Raw genomic sequence first — 23,667 nt, 5'->3', positions numbered from 1 at the left:
TAAATGAATAAGCTTCACACTGCAGCTTCCAAATTTCCACTTCAAAGAGTGCACAAGTCAGTCATTTCAAATACACCATACTCTTGCAAACACTTCAAAAAACACACCTTCTTCCTCATATCAGAAAAAAAATGATTTATGTTATCCACATAAATTCGTACACTTCTGAATCTTATCCCACCTAGGATCCCACACAGAGCAAAACAGATTAAAAATCCCACAAGAAAATAATGCTTCTGACCTAAAACAAATGAGGAACCAGAGTGACACACACAAAACTGAAAAAGAATTGTTGAAATAAAGCCTAACTGTGACTAACTTGGCTAATTCTTTGAAGTATCTGAGAACTGAGTAGAGAATATACATTAAGACAACATTATTTTTAAAAAAGACTCCAACAAAAGCATCAGCTCTTCTCATTTGTCATATGAGTTCCCATCCACCAAAACCTGCAGGGAGAACTTCTGGACATCTCAGTGCCATATCATATTGCCTGTATTTGGGAAAAATAGTATGTTTACTGCCAGTTAATTGGAAGGGTGGAACATTCTGCAGCAGGAAAGCAGCAGAGGTTACAAACAAGAGGAAAGGGGCTGTGGACCTCTGATTTGAAGATGGAAGAAGAGAAATAAAGCAGAAATGAACAACAGGAAAACTGAGCTGCAGTAGGTTAAAAGCCACGGTAGGCAAGATGGAAGCTACCACAGATAGTGGTGAGAGAGGAGAAAGAAATGACAACTCTTCAGAGGAAACGCATCAAGGCATGGATGCTTGGTTTGGGTTCCTACCTGAGGCACTGCCCAACTCAGCCTGCAGTGACCAGGACAGAGGTCCACATGGCACCTTTTTCCTCCTGGTTAGCACATAGTTGGAGCACATCCACTGTAATTTGAACTCTCCACTGTGAATGTGAAAGAGGTAGGCAGAAAATTACTGCTCTTCCCAGGCTCCATCTAAGTGCTAAGGGAGAAGACCAACTGACTACTGATTTTTCAACAGATTTGCTGCAAAGAGTTTCCTACATCAGCTGTCTCAAAAGAGGAATTTTCTCGCCCACTCCAGAGCTCCTCATCTGAATCACATTGCCTGTAAACTACCAGTAACAGTAAAAAAGAATTTATTTTTAATAAGGAAAACAAAAAATCTGTAGTCCATAGTAGGTGTTAAATGGTCAAATTCTCAATCACAGTTTTAGTACAAAAATGTTTAAAAAAGTCCCCAAGCCTTTACTTAAAAAGATAGAGAATGAAGAATTCAGAGCTAATTAGTTGATGATTCTTGTCAGCTGTTACTGTTAGAAAATTACCACACCCTAAGCACAATTCTACTATCTCATTCAGATTGGTTATTGCATTTATACTTCCCAGAAATCCTCTTTCTTATTGTGCTTTGTCACAGACAAAGCTATACTTAGTAACTGAATGCCTGAGAAGGGCTGGGAACTATAAATACTTTGTTCCAGAAAATTACAGGTTCTATTCCCAGAATGTCATGCTAAACTAACATAACAATATCCACTAAATAAGATAATTTACAACACTCAAAAAATTATTTATCGAAGTCTCTTGCTTCCCTAGTTTACATAATTGCAAAGAAACACTCCAAACTATACTGATTAACCACGAGTTTCCAAACACATTTGTAGACAAGATATGACAACTAGCTTGGTTTATTGTTTGGGTTTTTCCCCTTTGTTTTTTCTAAATACAGTAAGAGATTTATCTTTATACTGATTTTGCCTATTTGTGAAGCAATGTAGTTCTCTTTTGAGAAGACAAATACTCAGGAATAGGAGAGTGCTCACTTTCTGGGCAGCACGCACAGTCCGCTCTTTTTCTTTTTCCGCTGCTGCACATTGCTCCGCCTTCTGCGACGCTGATGAGCATACTTCAAAATCTGTGTGTCCCAAATCCTGCAGATACTGGTAGAGTGGGGAATTCTGAAAACGGAGTTATAAAAAGAAAAATGAGAAAAAAAACAATGTTAAAAATCATTCCCTGTTTCCCACAAGACACAACTGTGAGTACAGCAACCACACAACCAGCAATGAATGGACTGAGAAACGGAAAAAAAATTTAGAAAAAGACTTCTGCTCTCTCCAGGGCAGTACTAGCACTTCTGGCAGAGTACCACAGTTATTTAAAAAATCCCACAGCGTACAAACAAAAAAACCACCCAACTTCTTTAAGCTTCTGGCAAAACTACTAATTTACAAACAGTCCTAAATAAAACAGAAAAAGTATGAAATTATGATCACCAGAGAGTGGGTTTTTACATGTTTAGATATTTATCTGTATAGACCTCTGAAAGTGCTTATTGTCATCTGCACCAGATATTTAGACATACTTAACTCTTACTTTGCTGTTTACAAACACATATATGGCAGTATGTAGGACAGACTTGATGGAAAGGATTTTTATGCTAACTGCAGTTCCACTCAGGACATGCAGGGACCTCATTTTTTAAGAGAAACTCTCAGCAATCAGTCTTATATAGACTAGTTAGGGATTATGTTTGACGCCTGAAAAATTTTATCAACATCCCATGAGAGCATGTGAACACCAGTAAACTGCAGAAGAACACCAACATTTTAAGAGTTTAACACACTATCAACCAAAATACTGTGTATAAAAAGTAAAAGCTTTGTAGTAAATAATGCAGAGTTATGGAGGTCTACAGAAATAACCAACAGAGCACCTACTATTAATTGTTACATCAACTATCATTAACTTCCTGGTGCAAGCTGGAAAGGTGGCCCAGCTACGCTGATCAAGTACCAACATGGTCAAATCTCAAATACTGTTTGCCATATAATAAAACTTGGAAGCAATCATTCACACCAGCTGAACAAATTAACTTGTTACCTCTAGGGATTTTTTTAACCCCATCACCAAAGTGCTATTTTAATCACTCTTACCTATTTAAAGCATGCAAATTCATACTTTTGCCCTGTTTGAGTTACAACAGATTCAGTGTCCAGTCATTACCTGAAACTCAAATATTCGTACCAACTCACAGGTACAGACAATCCTGGCTCAACCACAATGACAATGATTGTGCAAAACACTACGACAGGTTAATGACTCATTTCCTTGTGAGAATTTTTCCAGTGTGATGACACAATCCTATCTTTTTTCCAAGTACCCTTGTACTTTTTCAAAATGCATCCAATGCTAATTCAACAATGTGCTGTCCTGGACTGCCTGTTTGGCTCTAAGTAGAACATGCCACTTTACCAGAATTACTTAATTAAAATGGAAAGACTATACAGTAATAGTACTAATAGACTAGAATACTTCTCCTATTTCAGACACTGTTAAATTCAACAAATAACTTCAGGGCCAAACTCAGAATATAAATGGATATGCATAACCTTGTCTTCTTACAACGGTTTTCATACAGAGCCAGGCTGTGCACTGCCAGCGTAGCTCAGACAGCCTGAACACCCCTGCGTGAGAACCACTAGGGTATCATGCAGGTTTCAGTCAGAACCAGCCAGAATTCTCCCCATCTGGACGAAAACACACACAAAAGAGTGGGTGAACAGAGAGTATTTTATTCAAAATCATAGTTTTAATGCTCGCTCCAGGTAGAACTTCAAGGAAATCACATCTAGGCTCTGGGCAAACCTGTCCATCATCTTGACCATACTTGCGACCAGCAAGGCCAGCCATCATTTGACACATGACTATTCTTGTACTCTATTGGTACTCACCCACATACAGACAGTTTGCAAAATAACCCAAATATACCATGGAGTTTTTCCACTAGTATTTCAGGGTGCCCCTTTCTTTGGGGCCCATGATGAGATAATTTTCTAAAAGCTAATCAAGAAAACCGGTCTACTGCTGTTAATGTTGGTTCTATTTACTCACAGAAATGGATGAAAAAAGGCAGAAAGAGAGACAAAGGCAGACAGAGACTGTCCATTGAAGACAGCAAGAATTAGCTAAAATCCTGAAAGCTATGTTTAGTAAGTGAAATATGGCACAGATGTAAGAATGCCCAATTCTTCCCTTTTACTGGGTATCTAGCAACATCACAACCTTCCATTTAACTGTAATTAATTGATTTTCTACTCTACAGAAATAGAAAAAATACCCCATCTCTCCAAATGTTAATGAAATTTCATCTCCGACCTAGGAAGAATAATTTTATGTGTTCTCCTAATTAAGGTACATTACTAGTTTTACATAAATCCCTTCTGATTAACTTTTAGAAGGCTTTTACAGGGTCTCATAATGGGTAGATTTTCAATTTTTTATCACTGCTTGGAATTCAAAATCAGTTTTCTGACCATGGAGTTAGCAAATGAAAATTAATTAAAATTTAACTTGAATGTTCATCACATATTCCTGTAAGTAGATAAGGGTTCTCCTCTTTCAGTTTCTCAGAAAGTACTGAGGCTACAAAATCTTCCTCTGAGAGATTTCTGTGGCTCCACATGCTCTGTCTTTCCCTTTTTTTCTAAAAGATTGGAAAAATATTGTATTCTTATAAACTTAAATGACTAAGAACTATGCTGTGACTCAAATCCCTTATGCTGTAAGTAAAACCACCATTGTTCCCCTTTCTGAATCCATTAGAAGCAAGCAAGATGTGGGTAAAGAAAGTACTGAATAAGTGGGTTGAGGCCCTTGTGAAATTAGGTTATTAAGAATCTCAACAAACTGATCATAAAATTCTTCCACTAAGAGTGAGGTCTCTTGTGTAGCGCATGCAGTTTTATATTTTGCTCAGAAAATTTGAAGATTACACTCCTCTTCTATTAGAAATATCACTGATGGCAGACATACATTAGCCTATCCTAACATAAACCCACACTATTTATTTATTTATTGTATTTAATTTCCTAGACACTACCTAACAAGGCTGTCACTTGCAAAGCTGTGTGGTCTGTGTATCTCATGGAGGATGTCTACACCAGTCTATAGATAATATCTCCCATGACATATGTAAGTAATGGCTAGAAAATCCAGTAAAGGTATTATTAGAAGTTGAAGGGTAGATTTTATGTATGTGAACATTCCCACAGAACTTCCAATATTATCAAGGAATGAGAAAGTTATTAACTAAGCAACTACAAAACTGCAATATGATACCATTAAAATATCCTATTCTGTATATTATGTGTTTCAGTACAAGAGATGAAAGCATTATACTTAATGCTTACAAAGCATTTTTAATCCTTACAAAGCTGTAAAAACAATTAAATCTCAAAATGTATCTGACCCACAAGTTATAGCTCTGAATTTCTAGCTTACATCCTTATCCAAACCTCTCACTCCTAAATGCCTTCTTTCTCATAGAAACAGATCATAGATATGCACATATTCTTGCATATGCACTTCTAACTGTGAAAAAAGTTCCCTGGTTTCAACTGCATTCATCAGTTTTGTCAGGCTCAGCTGTTTTCACCTGCAAATGTCATGATAATATTAAAATAATATACTTCTTGGTTGGGGAAAATAGGAGGGTTCTGCCTTTCTTCCTCCTAATTTTCTTTGCCCAAAATTCATGCATTCCATCTTACAACAGTCCAACAATAAAAAGAAAAAAAGAGCACGATTGCTCTTACATTTTTGCATATACTATAGATGCTACACTTTTAGTTTAAGAAATTCAGGACACACCAGAAAGTTTATCCTCGTAAGCAGTTAATAGGTTGTAATCTAAAAAAAAATAAACTACACTTGAGAAAAAGCTTTTATATTAGAATATAACGTAAACAGAGAGCAAGGTCATTTCAGCGTATGGCATGAAAAGAGAATTTAAAATATAAAATCTCACCTTCCTATTAATACAGGAACATCTATTTCTATGTACTTTTGAATTTTTACTTTCAAGCACTCTTGACTTAGATAATAACCAGACTCATTAGTATTACTCCTGTTTGACAGTCAGGTTGTTTGTTTCCAGTTGTGTCTGGCAGAATGACACGGTAATGAATAATGTACAAAGTACGGAAGGAAATTTTTTAATATTTCAGCTTATGTTACCGGCCTACTACCAGTTACTGACAGGAAATATTATCTAAAGTAAGCGATGATACCAAGACAAGGTTTTTCAGCAATATGCTGTATTATTTCTGAAGTTTAAGTTTCTTCTTCTAAGTCACTTTTTGAGACCCCCTAGATACAATAGACAGGCATCACAGTTACATCAAGGCATTTTTTTATTATACTAATTGTCCAAAATGAATGCTGGAAATGAAGGAGTTCCAAGACAGAGAGAAATAAAAATGCCATTATTCTTTGGTGTAGTTCATACAGATTATACACAGAAAATCTTGCCAGTAAGTGAAGCAAGATATCAATACAGTTGATATATTAAGTAGGAAAACAGGTTTTTGAATGGACTCATAGCAGAAACCAACAACAAAAAATCCACTTATCTTTTTATGACTTTTCTAATTCACTATAGTCAGTCTTCCTGTAAGTCATTCAATTGTAACCATTTACAGTACAGCATAGGTTTATATAAGCTCCCGTTACCAGAATCAAGAAAGAAAATCCTTTCCCCTTCATTCACAACTGCTTGGGCATATTTGTTTTAGATCCACACTACTAAAAATTATTTCGCTCACATACATATGTTTAATTACAACTCTCCTTTTTTTTTCCACTGTTGAAAGTAGCTGAGTCTCATTCTAAATCCAAGATTAAAGAAGAGTCCACTAAATTAATTTTCTTCTGTAACACCTTCCCAATGCTTATTTAATGCCGCTTGCCATACAGCATTGACTTGGGTTAGGAAAAACATCACTCAAACTGAAGGTTAAACAATGCATTTGCAACTCTAAGACTACTGTAAAAGTAAAAAAATGTCAAACCTAAGGCAAACATTAATCAAACATAAATTATGTTGCTTACTACTATGAGATGGAAAGGCTGTTACGGTAGAGAATTCCCTAGCTTCAAAAAAGAGTTTACTTTTGACAGATAAATACTCAAATACTTACATCTATTACAGCCTTGCAAGCACAGATATCGCACTTTAATATGTGAGGCATTTTGTGCGTATTCTGCGAAAAACCTTTGCAATCACAAATCAGATTAAGACACTGCTAGCTTTCATAGTCTTCTTACAACAGCAGCTGAAAATCAAAGCCACACCCATATTATTTTTGCTGATGCATCATGAAGTAAATGACTCAGGATTTCTCCAATAGAGACAGAGGCTTCCTACACCCATGTTCTTTACTGTGATAAAATTTACCACTTAGTAAACCCTGCTCTAGTTTCCAACCCTAGCTAACGGAGCAGATTACCCTTGACAGCAATATTTAATGCCATCACACATAAAAAGGAGGTTTAAAGATATCCTCTTAAAATATGGATATGTTATTCAAAGCTGAGGTTTCCAGTATGTCAAAAACGCTGTGGGAGCCTGAACTACCTCCAAAATAACTACACATTATGAAATATCAATTTAAACCCCCCCAAAATTAAACATTTCTACCAGAGTGACAGCAAAGGCTAAGGTATGCTGAACAGGTGGTTAAACTCAGACCAAAATAAACAGTATTGAAGTTTCCCTGTCAAAACATATTTGAAAAAGTTGAGCTAACACTCACAGACAGTGCGAGCTTTGTCTCCTGGAAGAGCGTATTCCATTTTTCTCTTCGGTACTGCTCCCATGCACCCGACAGAACCTCACCCACCTCCCCGTTTCTTTCCGCTTGTCCCTCCAGGATGATCCGAGATGAGGGTGAGAAGCAGACGTCAGTGTAATTGCACCCGTGCCCCTCCACAGTGGCATTTTCCTCACAGCATCAGCAGATGCAGCTTGAAACTTCCCAGGATCATGCGATTTCTCCTGACTAATGTGGCTTTCTAACTGGGGGGAGGGAGATGAGGATGACAGATTGCTAAAGGCTTTTAAAAAGATGCCGCCTGAAAGAATTATTGCACATTGATCTTATATGCAGCCATTAATAAGACTTCCCAAGCAACAGTATTTAAAAGCCTTGGTCATATTCTCCTCGCTGGTAACCACCTCGTCCTGAGCACAGACTGACAAAGAGCCAGGCACTGACAGGGCTAATATTAGACAATGACTTCAAGGCAGCAAAGGAGTCATTTAGATTTCCTGTTCTGCTTTCACTGCCCCAGGAGTGCAGACCTTGGTTTCTCCAGCACTACTGTATCAGCTGATTCAGAAGTAGGCTCTGAGAACTACTTTAAAGCCATTAATCTATTACTGTTCCCGGATATTTTCTGAAGCACAATTTATATCTAGTTTTGCATGCACCCACGAGTCCTCAAGAGTTTGGGAAGTTTTATAGCCTGTGTATATCTCTGTAGCACTATATTTGTGACATGGGAACGCTCTTTCCTTTGCATTTTCAGCAGGTGGCTGCACATTACTGCCATTGTGGAAAAGCATTAGAACAAAACATTAGGTACTGGACAAAGCACTGAAATTCACCAAGAGCTCAGGACTATTTACTCATTCAGAAGTGGACCTGTGAATACAGGTGAAAAGCTGAGCAGGTCTTTTCTGACAGAGACAAAACATACCCTAAAAACTGAAAGTAAAAGTGGTTAAAGTTACCTTCCCTGAAGGACAAGGTAACAAGCCACCTGACTCTGTACCTGCAGCTTTGGGTGGGAAGTTACTGATCATGCAGGTCATCGAACTAGGCTGATGACACAGGGAGGCTGATTTGTTTTATATCAGTCACGAACAACTCACAGATTTTACCCTAAGTTAATGAAAGTAATGCATTTGACTGGTAAAACTAATAGAGTATTTCTGATACATTTTGAAAACCTCTTTAAAACATGAGTTCCAAAGAATTAACTTGTTTATCCATTATAAATGTGTTAATTCTTACTCCTAATGACAACACACTGTGTGCAAACATCTTTACTGAAGTGAAAAGCATCCAAGAAACAAAAGAGGCAGTCACATCATAAAGATTAAAAGAAAAGTATCCCAAGCAATTTTTTTTATTCAAGTGTCTCAAGAAGTTGATTCATGACTTGAAGTTGTGAGAGCAGTCCTGCTGTACTCTCCTGTAAACGACTCCAGAGTAACTGATACAATGGAGGATAAAACAACAGACCTCAAAATTTGCTCTGGATCATCACATACTTTTGTCTTAAAACTTTCTATTAAGAACAGTCAAGGCAATCTGGGTTTACACACCATATAGCCCATATAATACTTTTACCTAGCCCTTCAGATATCCAAAAATGCCTAATGAGTTGACCTGGCCTCTGCAACAATCAGACTGTTTTTCACAGTTTTAAGCTTGTAGTTTCTTTTATTTTCTCTCTGGTATCACCTGCCTCCCAGTCATGTGATGAAAATGAGCAAAGCCTTTTCTCCCCTTCCTCTTAGAAAATTGCTGAGAAGCAAAATATCTAAAATAGTCCATGTGCCTCTACAGCACACTGCAATTTTCAGCAAAGATATCTCCCAGGCTGAATTTGCATGGTCAATTTAATCTGCCATTACCAGTGGGTGCAGCTGAAAGCTGCAGTACCATTGTAGAACACTGATGGTAATAGTTACGTAGCCAAATGGTGAGATGGAACGAAGAACTGATCTGATTGTCAAAAAAAAAAAAAAAGAATTAATCTTTTTTCTTATTATTTCTTAGCCAGGTTAGTTTATAGTCTAATCAGTCTTATGAGCCATCTTACAGCATCACCCACAAATCCAGGTGCCGGCATAAGGAAGAGGATGAGAATAAGCCAGAAAAGAGGAGTGAGGCCTGAACCCCTTTTCTGGCAACAGCCCACACTTCAGGCAGCCAAGGCACAGTCTCAGAACCAGCTCACCAGAACAAGTTAACTGCGGTTTTGACAGAACTGTGTATTTAAAACTGGCTTTATTTCATGCATACATATAAAATGAGAGTACTACATCTTCAGTCCACCCAATATTTGGTAAGAAAAATCCTGCTGAGGGTGCAATACTGACAATAACATTGAAAGTGTGTGAATATTCCTTTTTCAACTTCTTTTTTCTAATTTATGTTTGAGACATTATTTTTGACAAAATAACATTACAAGCCCGATGCTTGACAAAAATCACATTATTTTGCAAATCCTAATGTTTTCGGGTTTTTGAATGAAAGTAACTTAAAATTCTCATCACTACAAAAAGTTTCTGAGGTTAGGTTCCCTTTAGTTTTGTTTCATTTTTTAAACAAAATAATTTGTACAGCTAATTTATGGGACGAAAGCATTTGTAAAAACACGATTGAATGTTTTGATAAAAGCTGAACCCTTTTAAACACATGAGGATTTGAACATCTCAAATTAGTGATGCTCCAGTATTCTAAGCAAAGAAATCCCATATTTTAGACATGTTTAACCATTGTAGGCATACAGTGAACACATTGGCTAAGGGCTGTTCTGAATATAGTTGTATGATGCTGGGAAATGGCGGTGCCTCCTCAAATCTCTCTTTTAATCTTACAGAAATACGTGGATCAGAACATTCTATGCAGGCATCCTCCATGCCCCTCAGCACTGAGTAGCATCCGGGTTTGATGCCTAAAAAAGCAGTGAGAGCTGTCTTTCTGAATCTGACATTTGAATACACTGTGGTGTTGCCCAATACTTCACTTTTGTGCCATGTCCCTCCCAAGTAGACCCCAGCATTCCTACTTCCACCCCACACGAGCCTGACCCAGTGCCATGTAGCTGCCAGCTCTGCTGGGCCTCGGTGCTTCCTTTCTCCCTTAGGATGGCATGCTCCCTGCAAACCACTTTCCCACTGTTTGCAGGACTCAGTTCTCACATTAGCTTCTTCCAGTACAGCAACAAGACAAAGAACACAGACCATGTCTCTTCAAACTCTGGAAAGGGTAACTCTATTTCTGTGCATATTTTCCTCCAGTGACAGGAAGGCTGACTGCTTGAGCAAGGGCTGGCTGTGAAACGAGAACACCTGTTACACATTCAAATCTTTGTTCTGAGTTTGTGAATTCCAATTCTACGTTCAGTAGAGCTGTGTTCAGTATTTTACAAAGACATAAACTTCTGAATTTGGACATGAGATTTCTGAACCTCTTTGTGTTCAACCCCAGCCTGGTTTCTTTCTAAACACAGATCAGTATAGATTCTGAGATTTGATGCAGACAGGTAAGACAAAGAAAATCTCATTTTGTTAGCTTGATATTATTCTACCATCTGCACAAGAGAAAATTTGAAGTCATGAAAGAACACATATAATTTATATTGTATTTTTCAGCCCAAGATTTCTAATGGGACAAAAAATAAATCCCAAATTTAAAAGTCTGGAGTCATAGTAATGATCAGATCCTCTAGATCTAGAATAAAAGATTAGATTCCACAGTGACACTATCACCATGACACTCACTCAGCCTTTTAATGGGATTATTCTTTAAAATATATTTCCACTAACACTGACATAGCTAACAAATATCAATATTAAGTAAATAATATGGACAGAACTGGTGGTAGGAATGGTACAAGACTCATGAATTAATTAAAACAATGTCTCAAGTAAGGAAAGATTTCTTTCCTAATTAAAATTTTTAAAAATTGAGATTTTATGCCAGAGAAATTAATTCAGTACTACACCGTACACAATTCTACATGCACAGCTTTGTATTTCAAACACGGAGTAGGAAAAATCTCTTAAAAATCTAAGGTGGTGGCAGTTTGATATCATGGGTGTCAAAATCTTATTTTCTGTGTACTCCGATTAGCTTTCTTCTGCAAACACAGAATTAAAATGGAAAACAACAAAAATCAGCTCCAGTCCTTCCACCAGAACCATAGAGCTGCCAGAGCAAGGAAGACTTTCTGAGATTAGGTTCCAACAACAGCCTGGGTGAACCTGAGGAGAGGCTGAGAGAGCTGGGATTGTTCAGCCTGGGGAAACTTCAAGGCAGGTCTCATACTCAAAGAGATTGTGCAAAGAGAAGAGAAACAGGTGCTTTTCAGTAGTGCCCAGTGACAGGACCAGAGGCAGCGAGCACAAACTGAAACACAGGAGGTTCCCTCTGACCATCAAGAAGCATTTTTTTAGTGTGAAAGTGACTGAGCACTGGCACAGGTTGCCCAGAGAGATTGTGAAATCTCCATCCTTGAAGACATTCAAAAGCCATATTGACATGGTCCTGGACAACAGGCTTTAGATGATCCTGCTTGAGCAGGGGGGTTGGACCAGATGACCTCCAGAGATCCCTCCCAACCTCAAACATTCTGTGATTCTGTGAGCATAGCCTGAATATCTATCCAAGTTTAAAAAACAAGCTTGCACAAGCTCATTAAAATATAGGACAAATTAGCTGAAAGTAGAAATTGGGAGCTGAAAATGCAGTCTTTGGATCACCTTCATCCCAGTGTTTTGAAAGAACGGGCACAGGAGATGAAAGATTCAGCAGAAAGGATTTTTAATCAATCTATAAACTCAAAAGCAGAAAAAAGTAAACACAGTGTCTATATTTACAAGGAGAAAAAGCAATCAAGAATATGTCAGGTCCATGATTCTGATCAAAAGCCAGCAGGCTACTGAGAATAATTATTCTTTCCTGCAAAATTCAAACACAAAGGAGAAAACAAATGATCATCAAAGAAGATATCATGTGGGTTCACCAGAGGTAGATTGTGCCAAACTCACTTGTCCTTCTTTGACAAGACACGTGATTTTTAAAGATAAAGGGAATGTAGGAAGTTTAGATGGACTTTTGAACTGTGCTGTATCAGTTAAGATGAATAAGGTGGGAAAGGAACCAAGTATGTTGACGGCAGAGATTACAGTGGTCTACGCTGAATGAAAAGCTGTAAGATCAGAAGGTTACTAACAGAGTTCCTAAAGAATGAGTCTCTGGTCAAAGCTTTTGAATTTTTAAAAGCTTTCACACTTGGTATAATTAAATTTATACTAAAAAGCAACCTGCTGACATTTGCCAATAACATCAAGTAACATCATATACGCAGAAAAGGATTGAAACATGGTACAAAAAGAAATGGATGACCTTAAGTGGGTACTGATAATAGCACGCAATTTAGCAACAGACAACAACAAGACCTTACACAGAGGAACCAATAAAAACAAACTCTCCAATAATGTGGAGCTGTTGATAAAATCAAGGACACATGAGTGGTAAACCTATCTTATCGTAACTGAGTCAAACAGTATGAAGACTTGAAAAAGTTGTTTGTAGGCAAGAAACGAAGTCTTCTCAGAAGCAAAGAGCAAAAATAGTACTATAAGAGGCCAGCGAGAATGCTAAATACCATGCTGCAAGCTCAGGTAAAGAAAGATGAACTGAACAGGTGTGTAAAATACCAAAAAACCCAAACAAACAACAAAAAAAAACAAACAAAAAAGGAAGAACAGAGAAATCTGTTTTGTGACAGGAAGCTAAAATATATTGTTTTATCCAGCCTAACAAAATCCTCAGCCAGAACAAGTCTGCTTTCTATAAATACACAAGGAGAAGTAAATTCTTTCCCTGTACACAGCACTGGTGAGGCTGCATTTCAAATCCTGTGTTCTGTTTTGGGCCCTTCACTACAAGAAAGACATTGAGGTGCTGGAGCAAGCCCAGAGAAGGGACATGGAGCTGTTGAAGGGTCTGTAGCACAAGTCTGATGAGGAGCAGCTGAGGAAGATGGGGTTGTTTACCTGGACAAAAGGAGGTTCAGGGGAGACCTTATCACTCTCTACAACTACCTGAAAGGAGGTTGTAGCCAGGTTGGTCTCTTTTCCCAGGCAGCCAGTGACATGTTAGTAGGAAATGGCCTCATGCTGTACCAGGGGAGGTTCATGTTGGATATCTGGAAGGACTTCTTTAGGGAAAGGGTTGCTAAGCATTGGAACGAGCTGCCCAGGGAGGTGGTGGAGTCACCATCCCTGGAGGTGTTCAAGAAAAGATTTGATGTGGCACTTAGTGACAAGGTGGTGATCAATCAAAAGCTGGACTTGATGATCTCAGAGGTCTTTTCCAATCTAAATGATTCTCTGATTCTGTAAATTCTAGAGAAATATAAGAATTATATAAAATAATGGAAATTATTAGCAGGAGCACAAGTAGCTATGAAGTGGCTATTTTCAGTCAGAAATCAGAAGGGAGTTACATATGATCAAAGCACCACATTCCGACACAGTCCCCCCACTGGCACAACAATGGAGAAATTTAGCTAGTTTGAACAAGAAGTTTCTTTAATTTATACATCAAAAAAAAGAAAAAGAAAACAAGGAGGAGATTTCATTGTCCAAAAAAACCAATAAAAAAACCTAACACAATTCCAGTCTCATATAAATACACAAAACACTGCAATTTTCCAGAGGACTCCAAAGTACACTGTAACTGCAGCATTCTGGTCTTCTAGCCCATTCTGTAAAAAAACTCATCTCAAGCAATTTAACATCAAATTTCCTATCTCATTATCTCCCCTAATAAATTAAGACAGACACTAATAAAGCACACCACGAATTGTTCCTCCACTGTTTAATACAATTTGCTCTACAGTGCCACAATTTTTAATTTGACGTGCTGCCAGCAAACAAGCCCGGGCCAAGCATATCAGGGGCACCTCTGTGTTTCTTGGGTTCTGTTCCTCCCCCCAGTATTTGTAGCATTTTAATTAAAAGAGCAACTGGTTGTAACAAACGCAAGAACTGAAGTGCTGGGACTATGCAGTCAGTGAATGAAAATTGCTGGTTGCTGCTGGATTTAATTTATAAACTGGATAGAGTGTGGCAGCACTTAGTGGATAGAGTAAATGCCCATCATTCATTATTGTTCAATCACAATGATCTGCACCGGCGCTTGAACTGGATGGAAAACACTACTCTCCCGGGGCAGCAACACTGTGTTTGTGCTTCTCTTCTTTAGAGTTAAATTAATGTAAAAGATACTTTGATAGTAAGAAAAATGATCGGTCCTTGGAAGCTCATAAAGATCTATCAACAGGCCATCATCTGTTTGATGCTGCAAAACCTGTAAGGCAGACAGCTGCTGCTGATGTATTCAGGGCCAGCTGGATAGAGCTATGACCTGAAAAACGTGCAGAAAATAACACTGGGCATAACCATGAGGTGAAACAGGTGAAGCATATTCCATTTGCTTTGCTTCCCTCTCCTACCCATTCTGTTGGGTATGAAAAGCATGAAGGACCATTTCTTTCCAGATCACGCATTTGTTAGCACACCACTCCTCCTTACAACATTGATCAATATCTTACTCATGGGGGCTCCAAACACACAGGGAAAACAGCCATTCACAGCAAATGAGGCCTAAATGCTGGAGGCCTCCTTGCAACAGTGACTCCTGAAGAACAACATGGGAAAAGACCTGCTAAGGTGCAGAGAAAGTGTAGCTGCTTACTAGAAACCATAAATAATTAAGAGGAAGAGTTTGGGGCCCAAGAAAAAGAATTCTAAAAGTAATTAAAAAAATAAATCCGTTGCAGCAATAACTTTTTGGCTCCTTGCCAACTTCCATCTCTAGCTCACCTGCACAAAGTATGTTCATAATTCTCTGTGGAGTCTTCATTTTAGAGTAGCATGAACCCTGCTGAGCAGTTCTGAAGACAACTTTTGTGTGTTTCACGGTGCCCATTATTGTCAGTCGGTAGCTCACCCAGTTCTGCACTCCAAGCAATCAACTAACCCAAACAACACGCATTTGTCCTACCTTTGCTTACTTATCTGATGCTGTACCATAATGTAGGACAGGTCTATTATTATGTCACTCAGTACACCTATAAAGCATGCATTTACATACACACACACTTGACACAGTAAATGAATAAATGAAATAAATACTAGCGACAGAAATCTGTTCCCAAAACACATAGACAATAGTGAAGGGCATATGCAGGGGGATCTTTTACTCTCTACAGCAGAACTTTTTCAAACAAAGTGGTAATTGCTGCAGGAACTGAAGAACTGTGTAACTGTAAAACGAGTATTACTGTTACTGAAGAAGGAAATAAGAGCACAGGCATTACCTGTGAAATAAATTCTCACCATGGATTTATTGTATTAAAGGAAGTGATTTAACATAGCAGCAATATAAACAACAGATCTTATTGTTAGGATTCAAGATTTGTTGTGGCTGAACACAAAACTTTTTGGTACAGACCAAAGACATGTAGTGCTTACACACCTGAGAAAAAGTAATTCCTTATATGAGGAGTGTTTTGCATCCTGACCAAAGGAGAAGCCCTAATACTACTATAATAATTATTCATTTTAAAGGTAGCATTTCTTTATAACCGCTTTCTCTATACACCTGCAAAATCACGTGTCCCCTCCATGAAGACAGTTACATTTACCTGCTGCAAACAGACTGGATTTTGTTACCAAACCGCAACAGCGGATATATTTAGCCACGGTTTCAAATAAGGCCAAGACGATATTGCACACCCATTATCTAACAAGACGCGATATAACTGTAAACGCTATATGCAAATCTCTTAATAGCACAAACATTAGAGAGACAAGACAGTTTCAGTGTCCACTGGACAATTGTGTGCTGAAATGCACCTTTTATGTGAGTGACACCGCTTTAGAAGCAGAATTTTTTCCCTATTCGCTACCTCTGCTCTGACCCCACAGCTCAGCTCGGCCGGCCGGGTGCCCCTCCTGGGTCCGAGCGGTGCCCACGGGCGGCTCTGAGGGACCCCGCGCAGACACGGCCCTCCCGACAGGTCTTCCCGCGGCCGCCCGACGGCGGGGCCGGGCAGCGCGACACGGCCGCACAAAGGACCGCCCGGCCCCGCCGAGCTGAGCCGTCGCGCCCTCGCCCTGCGCGGCGGGCGCAGCGCCGGCCCCGGGCTGCTCCGGGGCGCGGGGCACGCCGAGCACCGCCCCGACCCGCCGCTCCCGCCGGTCCCGCCCGCCGCCGCCCGCCCGCGGCAGGCGCTGCCCTGGGCCGGGCCCCGCGCCCGCCTCACGGCCCGCGGCCACTCCGACCCGCCCGGCGCACGCCACCCCCGCGGGCCGCGGCGCAACGAGGGGCGGAGAGACCCGGGCCCAGCCCGCGCCGGGTCGCCCCGCGCCCACCTCAAACACCACTTCTTCGTCGAACTCCGGTGTCATCCTTGCCCGCCATGCCACCCCTTCCCCGCGGGCACGCTGGGAAACCGAGTCCGCCGCTCTGTCAGCCGCCCCGCCCTGCCGAGAGCTGCCTGGCGCAGAGGTGAACTACAGCTCCCAGAAGGCACGGCGGGAGCCGCCTGCGGGAGGTGCTGATTGGTGGTCGGGGCGGGGCGCGGCCCGGTAGGGGGCGCCGCTGGGCGGTGGTGGCGGCGCTGCTGGCGCTGGCTGAGCCGGAGCCGCGGGGCGGGATGAGGCAGCGGCACGGCGAAGGGGGAGCTGCTCCTGCTGCGGCTCCGGCTGGGTGGCGGCGCGGGGAAACAATGGGCTCCTTCTCCTCGGCCCTCAGAGGGGCCGTAGCGTAAGGGACGAAGGGGAGCGCGGCGCCTGGGGAGCACCATGAGCTCCGCTGGTGAGTGTCCGGGGAAATTCCGGAGAGCGGCGGTTCCCGCCCGGCCGGCGGCGGGTCCGTGTCTCCCTGCCCGCGGAAAGCGTCGCGTCGCTCGCCCCGCGGCAGCGGGAACGGGACGGGACGGGGGGATGAAAGGGTTGCGCCACGGGACAGGAGCCGGAGCCGCCGGCGTTCCCTGTCCCGGCAGCGCCGGGCGCTGCGCCCCCGGCTCGCTCTGGGGCAGGCGGGTGGAGAGCGAAGGGAGAGCTGCGGGGCGAACCCTCGCACCCGCTCCCGGCGGGGGGGAATAACCCTTCACGGCCGGGGGGACAGCCCTTCCCGGGGGATCAGCCCGCAGCCCTCGGCACGTCCTGCCGCGGCGGCCGGGGCTGCGCGGGGCTGAGCCGGGCGCTCCGCTCTCCGCCCCGCGTGTCCGGAGCGGGCACCCCGCGTGGGGCTGAGCTGGCGGCGGGGGGAGCCTGGTGGGGGCCGGGTGTTCCGGCAGGAGAGCCAGCACCGGGGCTAGGACTGTCGCTCCGTCTGACTCCGCGGAAGCTGCAAAAGTTTGTCAGCTGCAGCTTTGCTTCGGGGATGTACCTGCCTTGGCCGGGCTCTTGCGAGCTGGAGCCCCACGGGGGTACGGGAATGCGTTCGCTTCTGGCCTTTCCAGCTGCTGGTTGGAACTGACCTGATTCGGTGCTTTCCTTACCTTTCCTCCCCCGTTTCTTGACCGCTGCCAATTTAATGACTAAAAGAGCTTCGAGGCAAATTCTTGGTTTAAAACAAGAGCTCCCCGTGTTTAAGGGAATTGCTCGTATTTTTATTTGCCTGCACGGTAGTGTGCTGTTAGTACTTCTGTTCATCTGTCTGTTAGATTAATAGATTCCTTTCTTATCTGCTTGAAGACGAGAATAAGAGTAGTTTCTGTATGGAAAATATGTGGTGTAAATTATGATGTACTGTGTGGAAACACAACTAATTGCAGGGTAAACCTGAAGGAAAAAAAAAAACTAAAGAAAAAGCAATAAACAGACATCAGGTAGACACATCAACCTGGTTCTCAATGTTTACCTCTCAAGTATGTCAAATTGTTATTGTCTCCAACGTTAATTAAGTTATCTGGGCTCTCGTAATTATTCAGAATTTACTGGAAAATAAAAAGCGATTTAATGCATCTTTCCGCTTCACTTAGTATATTCCCATTTTTAATATATAGGACAGATTTCACCCTTGGTCTTTTAAGAGTTAAACAGCTGTGCAAATAAAAGATAAGTGTTAGGGGGTGCTCAAGAGCTTAGAGCTGGGCTGTTAAAATTTGATACGGTAGTAAGTTTCAGAAAGTCGGGCAGATTTTCAAGCACTAAACTGACCTCAGGACTTCTAGAGTTTAGCTAGTGTGACCGAGTTTCTCTGTTTTGGTGTATGTTGTGGTGGTGTTTGTGGGGAACGTGAGGAGAAAGGGGTTTCGTTGAGCAAAGTCTCTTAGAAAGCAAAAGAGAAAGGGATGCTGAGGAATATCAGTAAGAAGAAAGTGGAACAATATCATGAAAAGTGTGAATTTTAGCAAGGAATTTGAAGGGGAAGGCATAAAGAGAATCCTAGTGGGTGGGAAGAAGAGGAATATTGAAGGGGGATGAAGGGCCGAGTATTGAAGAGGGGGTGGAGAGTATTTTGTGCGTGTGATGGATTATGTGAAGATGAAAAAACAAATGGGGAACAGGTGAAACAAGATCAGAGATTCACGATCCTGCTGACAGTATCGTGACAGCTTCTGACATTTCAGTAAAGAAGCTCATAGGTATGAGCAGGGTGTGAAAAGGCTGACAGAAGATTGTTCTGAAGGTTTAATACCCCTCTCTTGGTATTGCTGCAGAACTTCGTGCCTGAAATATATAGACATGCTTTATAAAGCTGTTGCTCACAAAAAATCTTGCCAACTCCTGTATTTTAATTTCTGTCCTGTGATCTATAGGATCTATTTCCTACATTGAAATTATTTAATTGTGAATTCACTTGTTACTCTGGTTTGTGCTGCATAAACCAAACACTGCTTCTGTCCATGGACAGAAGTTGCAGAAGGCCTGAGATTGATAACCCAGCCTTAACCTCACTCCAGTTTACGTTTTGCCTTTCTAAATAAGGCAGTGCACATTCAGTTTCTTGCTGTGTATCTTTTCTGTTTCCTCTACAAATTTGTTTCAGATCTCACTCCAGAGCTGGATGTAATTCAGTGATAGGTAAAGGAATACTGCCACAGCTGTTGCTTATATGTTTTAAAATGTGTATATAAATCTGGACTTGTTGAAACTAAGGAAATATAGCACTTATTTCAAATACTTTTACATAAAGATTATTTTATTGTAGTGATCAACCTGTATACTGGTTTCAGTCTTCATTTATAGCTATTCTCCTGTCACTGCTTTCTCGTGTCCTGCGTATTCTATATATCAATGAATTCTACAATTGACATATTCTATATGTCGATATTCTACAATGTCAATGAATGTACATTTACTCATTTTCTGCCTGAAACTATTATGCTGTCTTCAAGTATGTTCTTTGCCTTTAAAAGGAAAAAAAGCAAAAGCTCAGAGTTATGAGTTTGACATTTATTATTTCTTGCTGAAGAAACAGTCCTTATATGTGATCTGTACAGCTTATTTAATGTGGGCAGAATGTATAGCTTAGGCTTGAAATTGGATTTGACAACAACAATGAGAAAAATGTAGTGTATGTTAATGTCAGAAATGTAGTTCAAATGGAAAAAACATAGCAAGAACAGAATAAACAAAATCAACATAACTTTTCCAATCGAACTTCATTGCTTTCAAGGATTGAAAAAAATGAGGCCTCCAGGGTTTAATGTCCCTTTAACCCTCAAATGTGTCAAGTCTTGTTAGAGTTACTCAACTCTGTCTCCACAGAGATCTGGAAAGGTTGTTTATTCATCTCTTGTCCTTACTGAAAGTTATCCCTGACTTTCTTGTTCTATTTCAATAAGTCAGTGAACAATCTGAGATTTTGAAATTGATGTTTTCCTTTTGCAGTTTATTTAGGATGTTTTCTACAGCTGTAGTGGCTTAGAAACGATAGTTTTCCCTTGTATTTTACAAACTACATGTGTTATCTTCCAGGATGTCATGACTCATTCCTTTTTTTGTTTTTTGAGCATTATGGCACCTGAGAAAATCAGACCCTCTCTATAATGAAAAAATAAATATACATTTGCAGGAAATAAATTAATGATCTCACAATGCTTTCTGAGGTGTTTACCTAATGAAACTTTCTTTCTGTATCTGAAAGCAAAGTAATTAAACTGAAAAGCCTTGTAACAAGTCATTAAAATTCAGTCTGCTGGAGAAGGGGAGTTTTAAAATACTGTGTCTCTGTGCAGTGCATTAAATGCTATTGCAATAATGTCTCGGTGTATCCCAAACATATAGCAGTAATTACCTCTCCTCCTACATGCTCTTTAGAAGGCAGATTGGCTTTCTTGTCTGTGAGTTGTAGTGTTTTATGCCGGTAGTCTCAGGGTCAGTAAGTTGGCTGTTGGAGCAAGCTCTTCCTTCATGTAAGAAAAAAACAACTCATCGATTCCTTGGCGCATTACCTTCTGGGCATTGTATTATTTTCATATGTAGCCTACAGATGTGATGTCCTATCTCTGAGAGAATACAGTATGCATATATAAACAAGGTGCCATGAGAAAGCCAATAGGTACATTTGCCTTAGGCCAGCTGCTGAGCGGTAACTGTTTCAAGGCCTTTTCCTAGTACCTGTGCAATAGATATGTGAAGTAGTATGTGAAATAGATGTCACGTTGTAGGTCAAAAGGAATAAAGTGCCTTATTTACTGTGTGGTAAGATAAGAGTATACATATGGCCACCTTCTATAAAGTAGCTGATTTGTTAAATTCACACCTTGCCTTACCCCATAGTAACTTGTACCTGTACCTTAAGCTTAGGTTCAGCTGCTGTCAAAATCTGGTGTCACGCTGATTCATTGTTTTACCGCTTTTCTACTGTTTCGTGATTCAGAAAGGATATTGCTTTGGGATGGGTTGCAGGATCATGCCTGGTGTACCTCTTGGGTGACTCAAGATAATCCCATAGGGCACCCTGAATACCAGGAGAGGGGCCTCTGTTCCCGTGGAGCATTGCAAGGAAAGGAATACCAAGTTATGTTATCATGACAGTGTCCAGAACCACTTGTCCCTGTTTCTTGGACAGATGCAGGTGAACATGACTTGTTCTTGCTCTTTTATTATTCCCAAATATAGATTTTGTTAACATAATCTCAAAAGTATGGGCATAAATATAACATGGGAAAAATATTCCTTTAGCAATAGTAGGATTTATTTTAAAAGAGATAGTGCTATTTGATTTTTTTGCCTCAGTTCAACTTCATATATCATCTTTACTCCCTATTCCTGTGCTGAGAAGGCAAGATAAAAAGAGGTAAAAATTTGAGGTGAAGAATTTAAAGCTGTGCAATAATAATAATGCTTAAGATTGTACTGTCTTATTGGCTTTCCTGGTTGTTCACGATAGTGCATAGGAGAAGACACATGAGTGTTTTTGTTTTTAAGTGAGGTCCTCAGCTGTCAAATCCTATAATCTGAAGAACAGAAATGGACAATTTAAGGCCAAAGGATTGAGAGCAGAAGTTGCTTCAGGGTATTTGCATCCTCCTCTAAAACAAATCAAAAGAAGAGCAGGAACACTTCCCAGTCAGGCAATATCAAGTGTCGGTTGCAGAGGAGCTCAGCAGGATGAGAATGGGTGTTGCTTTTTCCTCAGCATGCTGGAGGACATAATTCACCAGAGGGGCAAATATCTATTTTCTGTGCTGTGACCTGAAGTCAGAGTACATGCATTGACCTGCATAGGTGGTTCTAATGGCTATTTATTGTTAGAAAAATAATGCCCTTTTAAATCCACTTTTTTTAAGGGTGTTGCGTGTTGGTATTTTTAAGCTCCTTTTTTTTTTTTCTTCAGCACTGAGTGTGGTGTTGGCTGTTCCTAGATGAGTAGCAGATTTCCTGTTGGTGATGAGAGCATTGCTAGTCACTTTATTTATGGGTTTCTTCCTTTGCTTAGTCAAACAAGTTAGAGGATATCTCTTCACAGTTTCTCTGGCTCCTAAACATTGAATCTGTTTATGAAAATTAAATTTTGTGTTTCTGCTCTTACATTTGGGTTTACTACTGGTATTTCTGGTATTACTACTGGTATACAAGGATTCTCTCTGAGAAACGGGTGAGGATTGGAGGGGGGAGAGCTTAGTGATTCTCTACTTTCCTGAGAAGGAGAAGCCAGAGAATCCAATGTCCAAGTGAAAGTTTCCTCTGAAACTTCTACACGTATCAGAAAGTGAGTTTAGGTTGACTGTAAGTGCTTGTGGCTCCTTCAGAACCTTAGGTGAGATGTTCCTGTAGTTGATTATCCTTCAGGTTTCATAGCGATTTTAGAACTTTGTTCCAAGTTTGAACTTGTCAAACTTGACTGATCAGCTGTGGGAACTCATCAGGTCTTTTAGCCATCTGTTATCAAAAATCTTTCACATAAGTATATATTCTGTTACCATCTTACTTCTTAAATTCTTGGTTGAATTAAGCTGGATGAGCTTTCTTAGGATTGAGGCATAATTTTTAGACCTTGGATACTTCTATAGTTATTTCTGAGATTGCCAGAAGGTGACATAGCATGTCACGAACAGTCTGGCAGGTGCTATGTGCAGAAATATTTTTGGCTCCCTTCATCTTTTTATATTTATCAGAAGATTATTTACTGCTTAGCTGCAGACCTGCATGGAGCTCTCATAAAATAACTATCTACATTGATTTCCAAATTCTCTTCAATTTTTACTCTCTTAAGCATATCCAGCCATCTCTGTTCTTAAATGAACCATTCCATAGGCACCAGGAAAAAGCCCACTGACCAAACAACTCACCACTCCATGCATTTGCTGTATAATGTTTCCATTATATTTATTGTTTTTCACCAAAGAGGCTTGCTTATGCTTACCATTTAACAAAAACTCATTCTCATATGACTTCTAGTCATTCCTTACACCTTTATATATAAAGAGTTGCCTCCTACTTAGTTTTCTTTCTATTCTGGATGAGAAATTGTCCCTTTTAAAGCACTGTGTTATGTAGAACTGGGTTTTTTTATCCGCACACGGCAAATTAAATTAGTTTATAATCAACTGAACTTTAATTCTTGATTTCTAA

General features: G+C 40.5%; 2 protein-coding genes across 7 annotated transcripts in view; one reads left to right on the top strand and one right to left on the bottom strand.

Moving 5' to 3' along the window:
* The window catches only part of VEZT (vezatin, adherens junctions transmembrane protein), a 65,492-nt gene extending 48,380 nt beyond the window's left edge, over positions 1–17,112 (bottom strand). For 4 of the 6 annotated variants that reach the window (XM_032687628.1, XM_032687629.1, XM_032687632.1 and 1 more), the window contains exons 1-2: positions 17,008–17,112; positions 1,805–1,939 (exon numbers count right to left, since the gene is read on the bottom strand). In XM_032687628.1, coding sequence (XP_032543519.1) covers positions 1,805–1,939; positions 17,008–17,043 — 171 coding nt within the window. In that variant the 5' untranslated portion in view covers positions 17,044–17,112. Of the gene's footprint in view, positions 1–788; positions 902–1,804; positions 1,940–16,277; positions 16,512–17,007 lie in introns of those variants that run through there. The other 2 variants (XM_032687631.1, XM_032687630.1) reach the window with 2 other exon arrangements.
* A 183-nt stretch (positions 17,113–17,295) lies between these two features.
* Positions 17,296–23,667, top strand: part of FGD6 (FYVE, RhoGEF and PH domain containing 6) — a 71,835-nt gene continuing 65,463 nt past the window's right edge. The window contains 1 exon segment of the mRNA XM_032689019.1: positions 17,296–17,452. Coding sequence (XP_032544910.1) covers positions 17,440–17,452 — 13 coding nt within the window. The 5' untranslated portion in view covers positions 17,296–17,439.

This window comes from Chiroxiphia lanceolata, chromosome 5 (assembly GCF_009829145.1).
Source record: "Chiroxiphia lanceolata isolate bChiLan1 chromosome 5, bChiLan1.pri, whole genome shotgun sequence".
Taxonomy (NCBI): Eukaryota; Metazoa; Chordata; class Aves; order Passeriformes; family Pipridae; genus Chiroxiphia; species Chiroxiphia lanceolata.
This window is presented reverse-complemented; position numbering and strand designations above follow the sequence as displayed.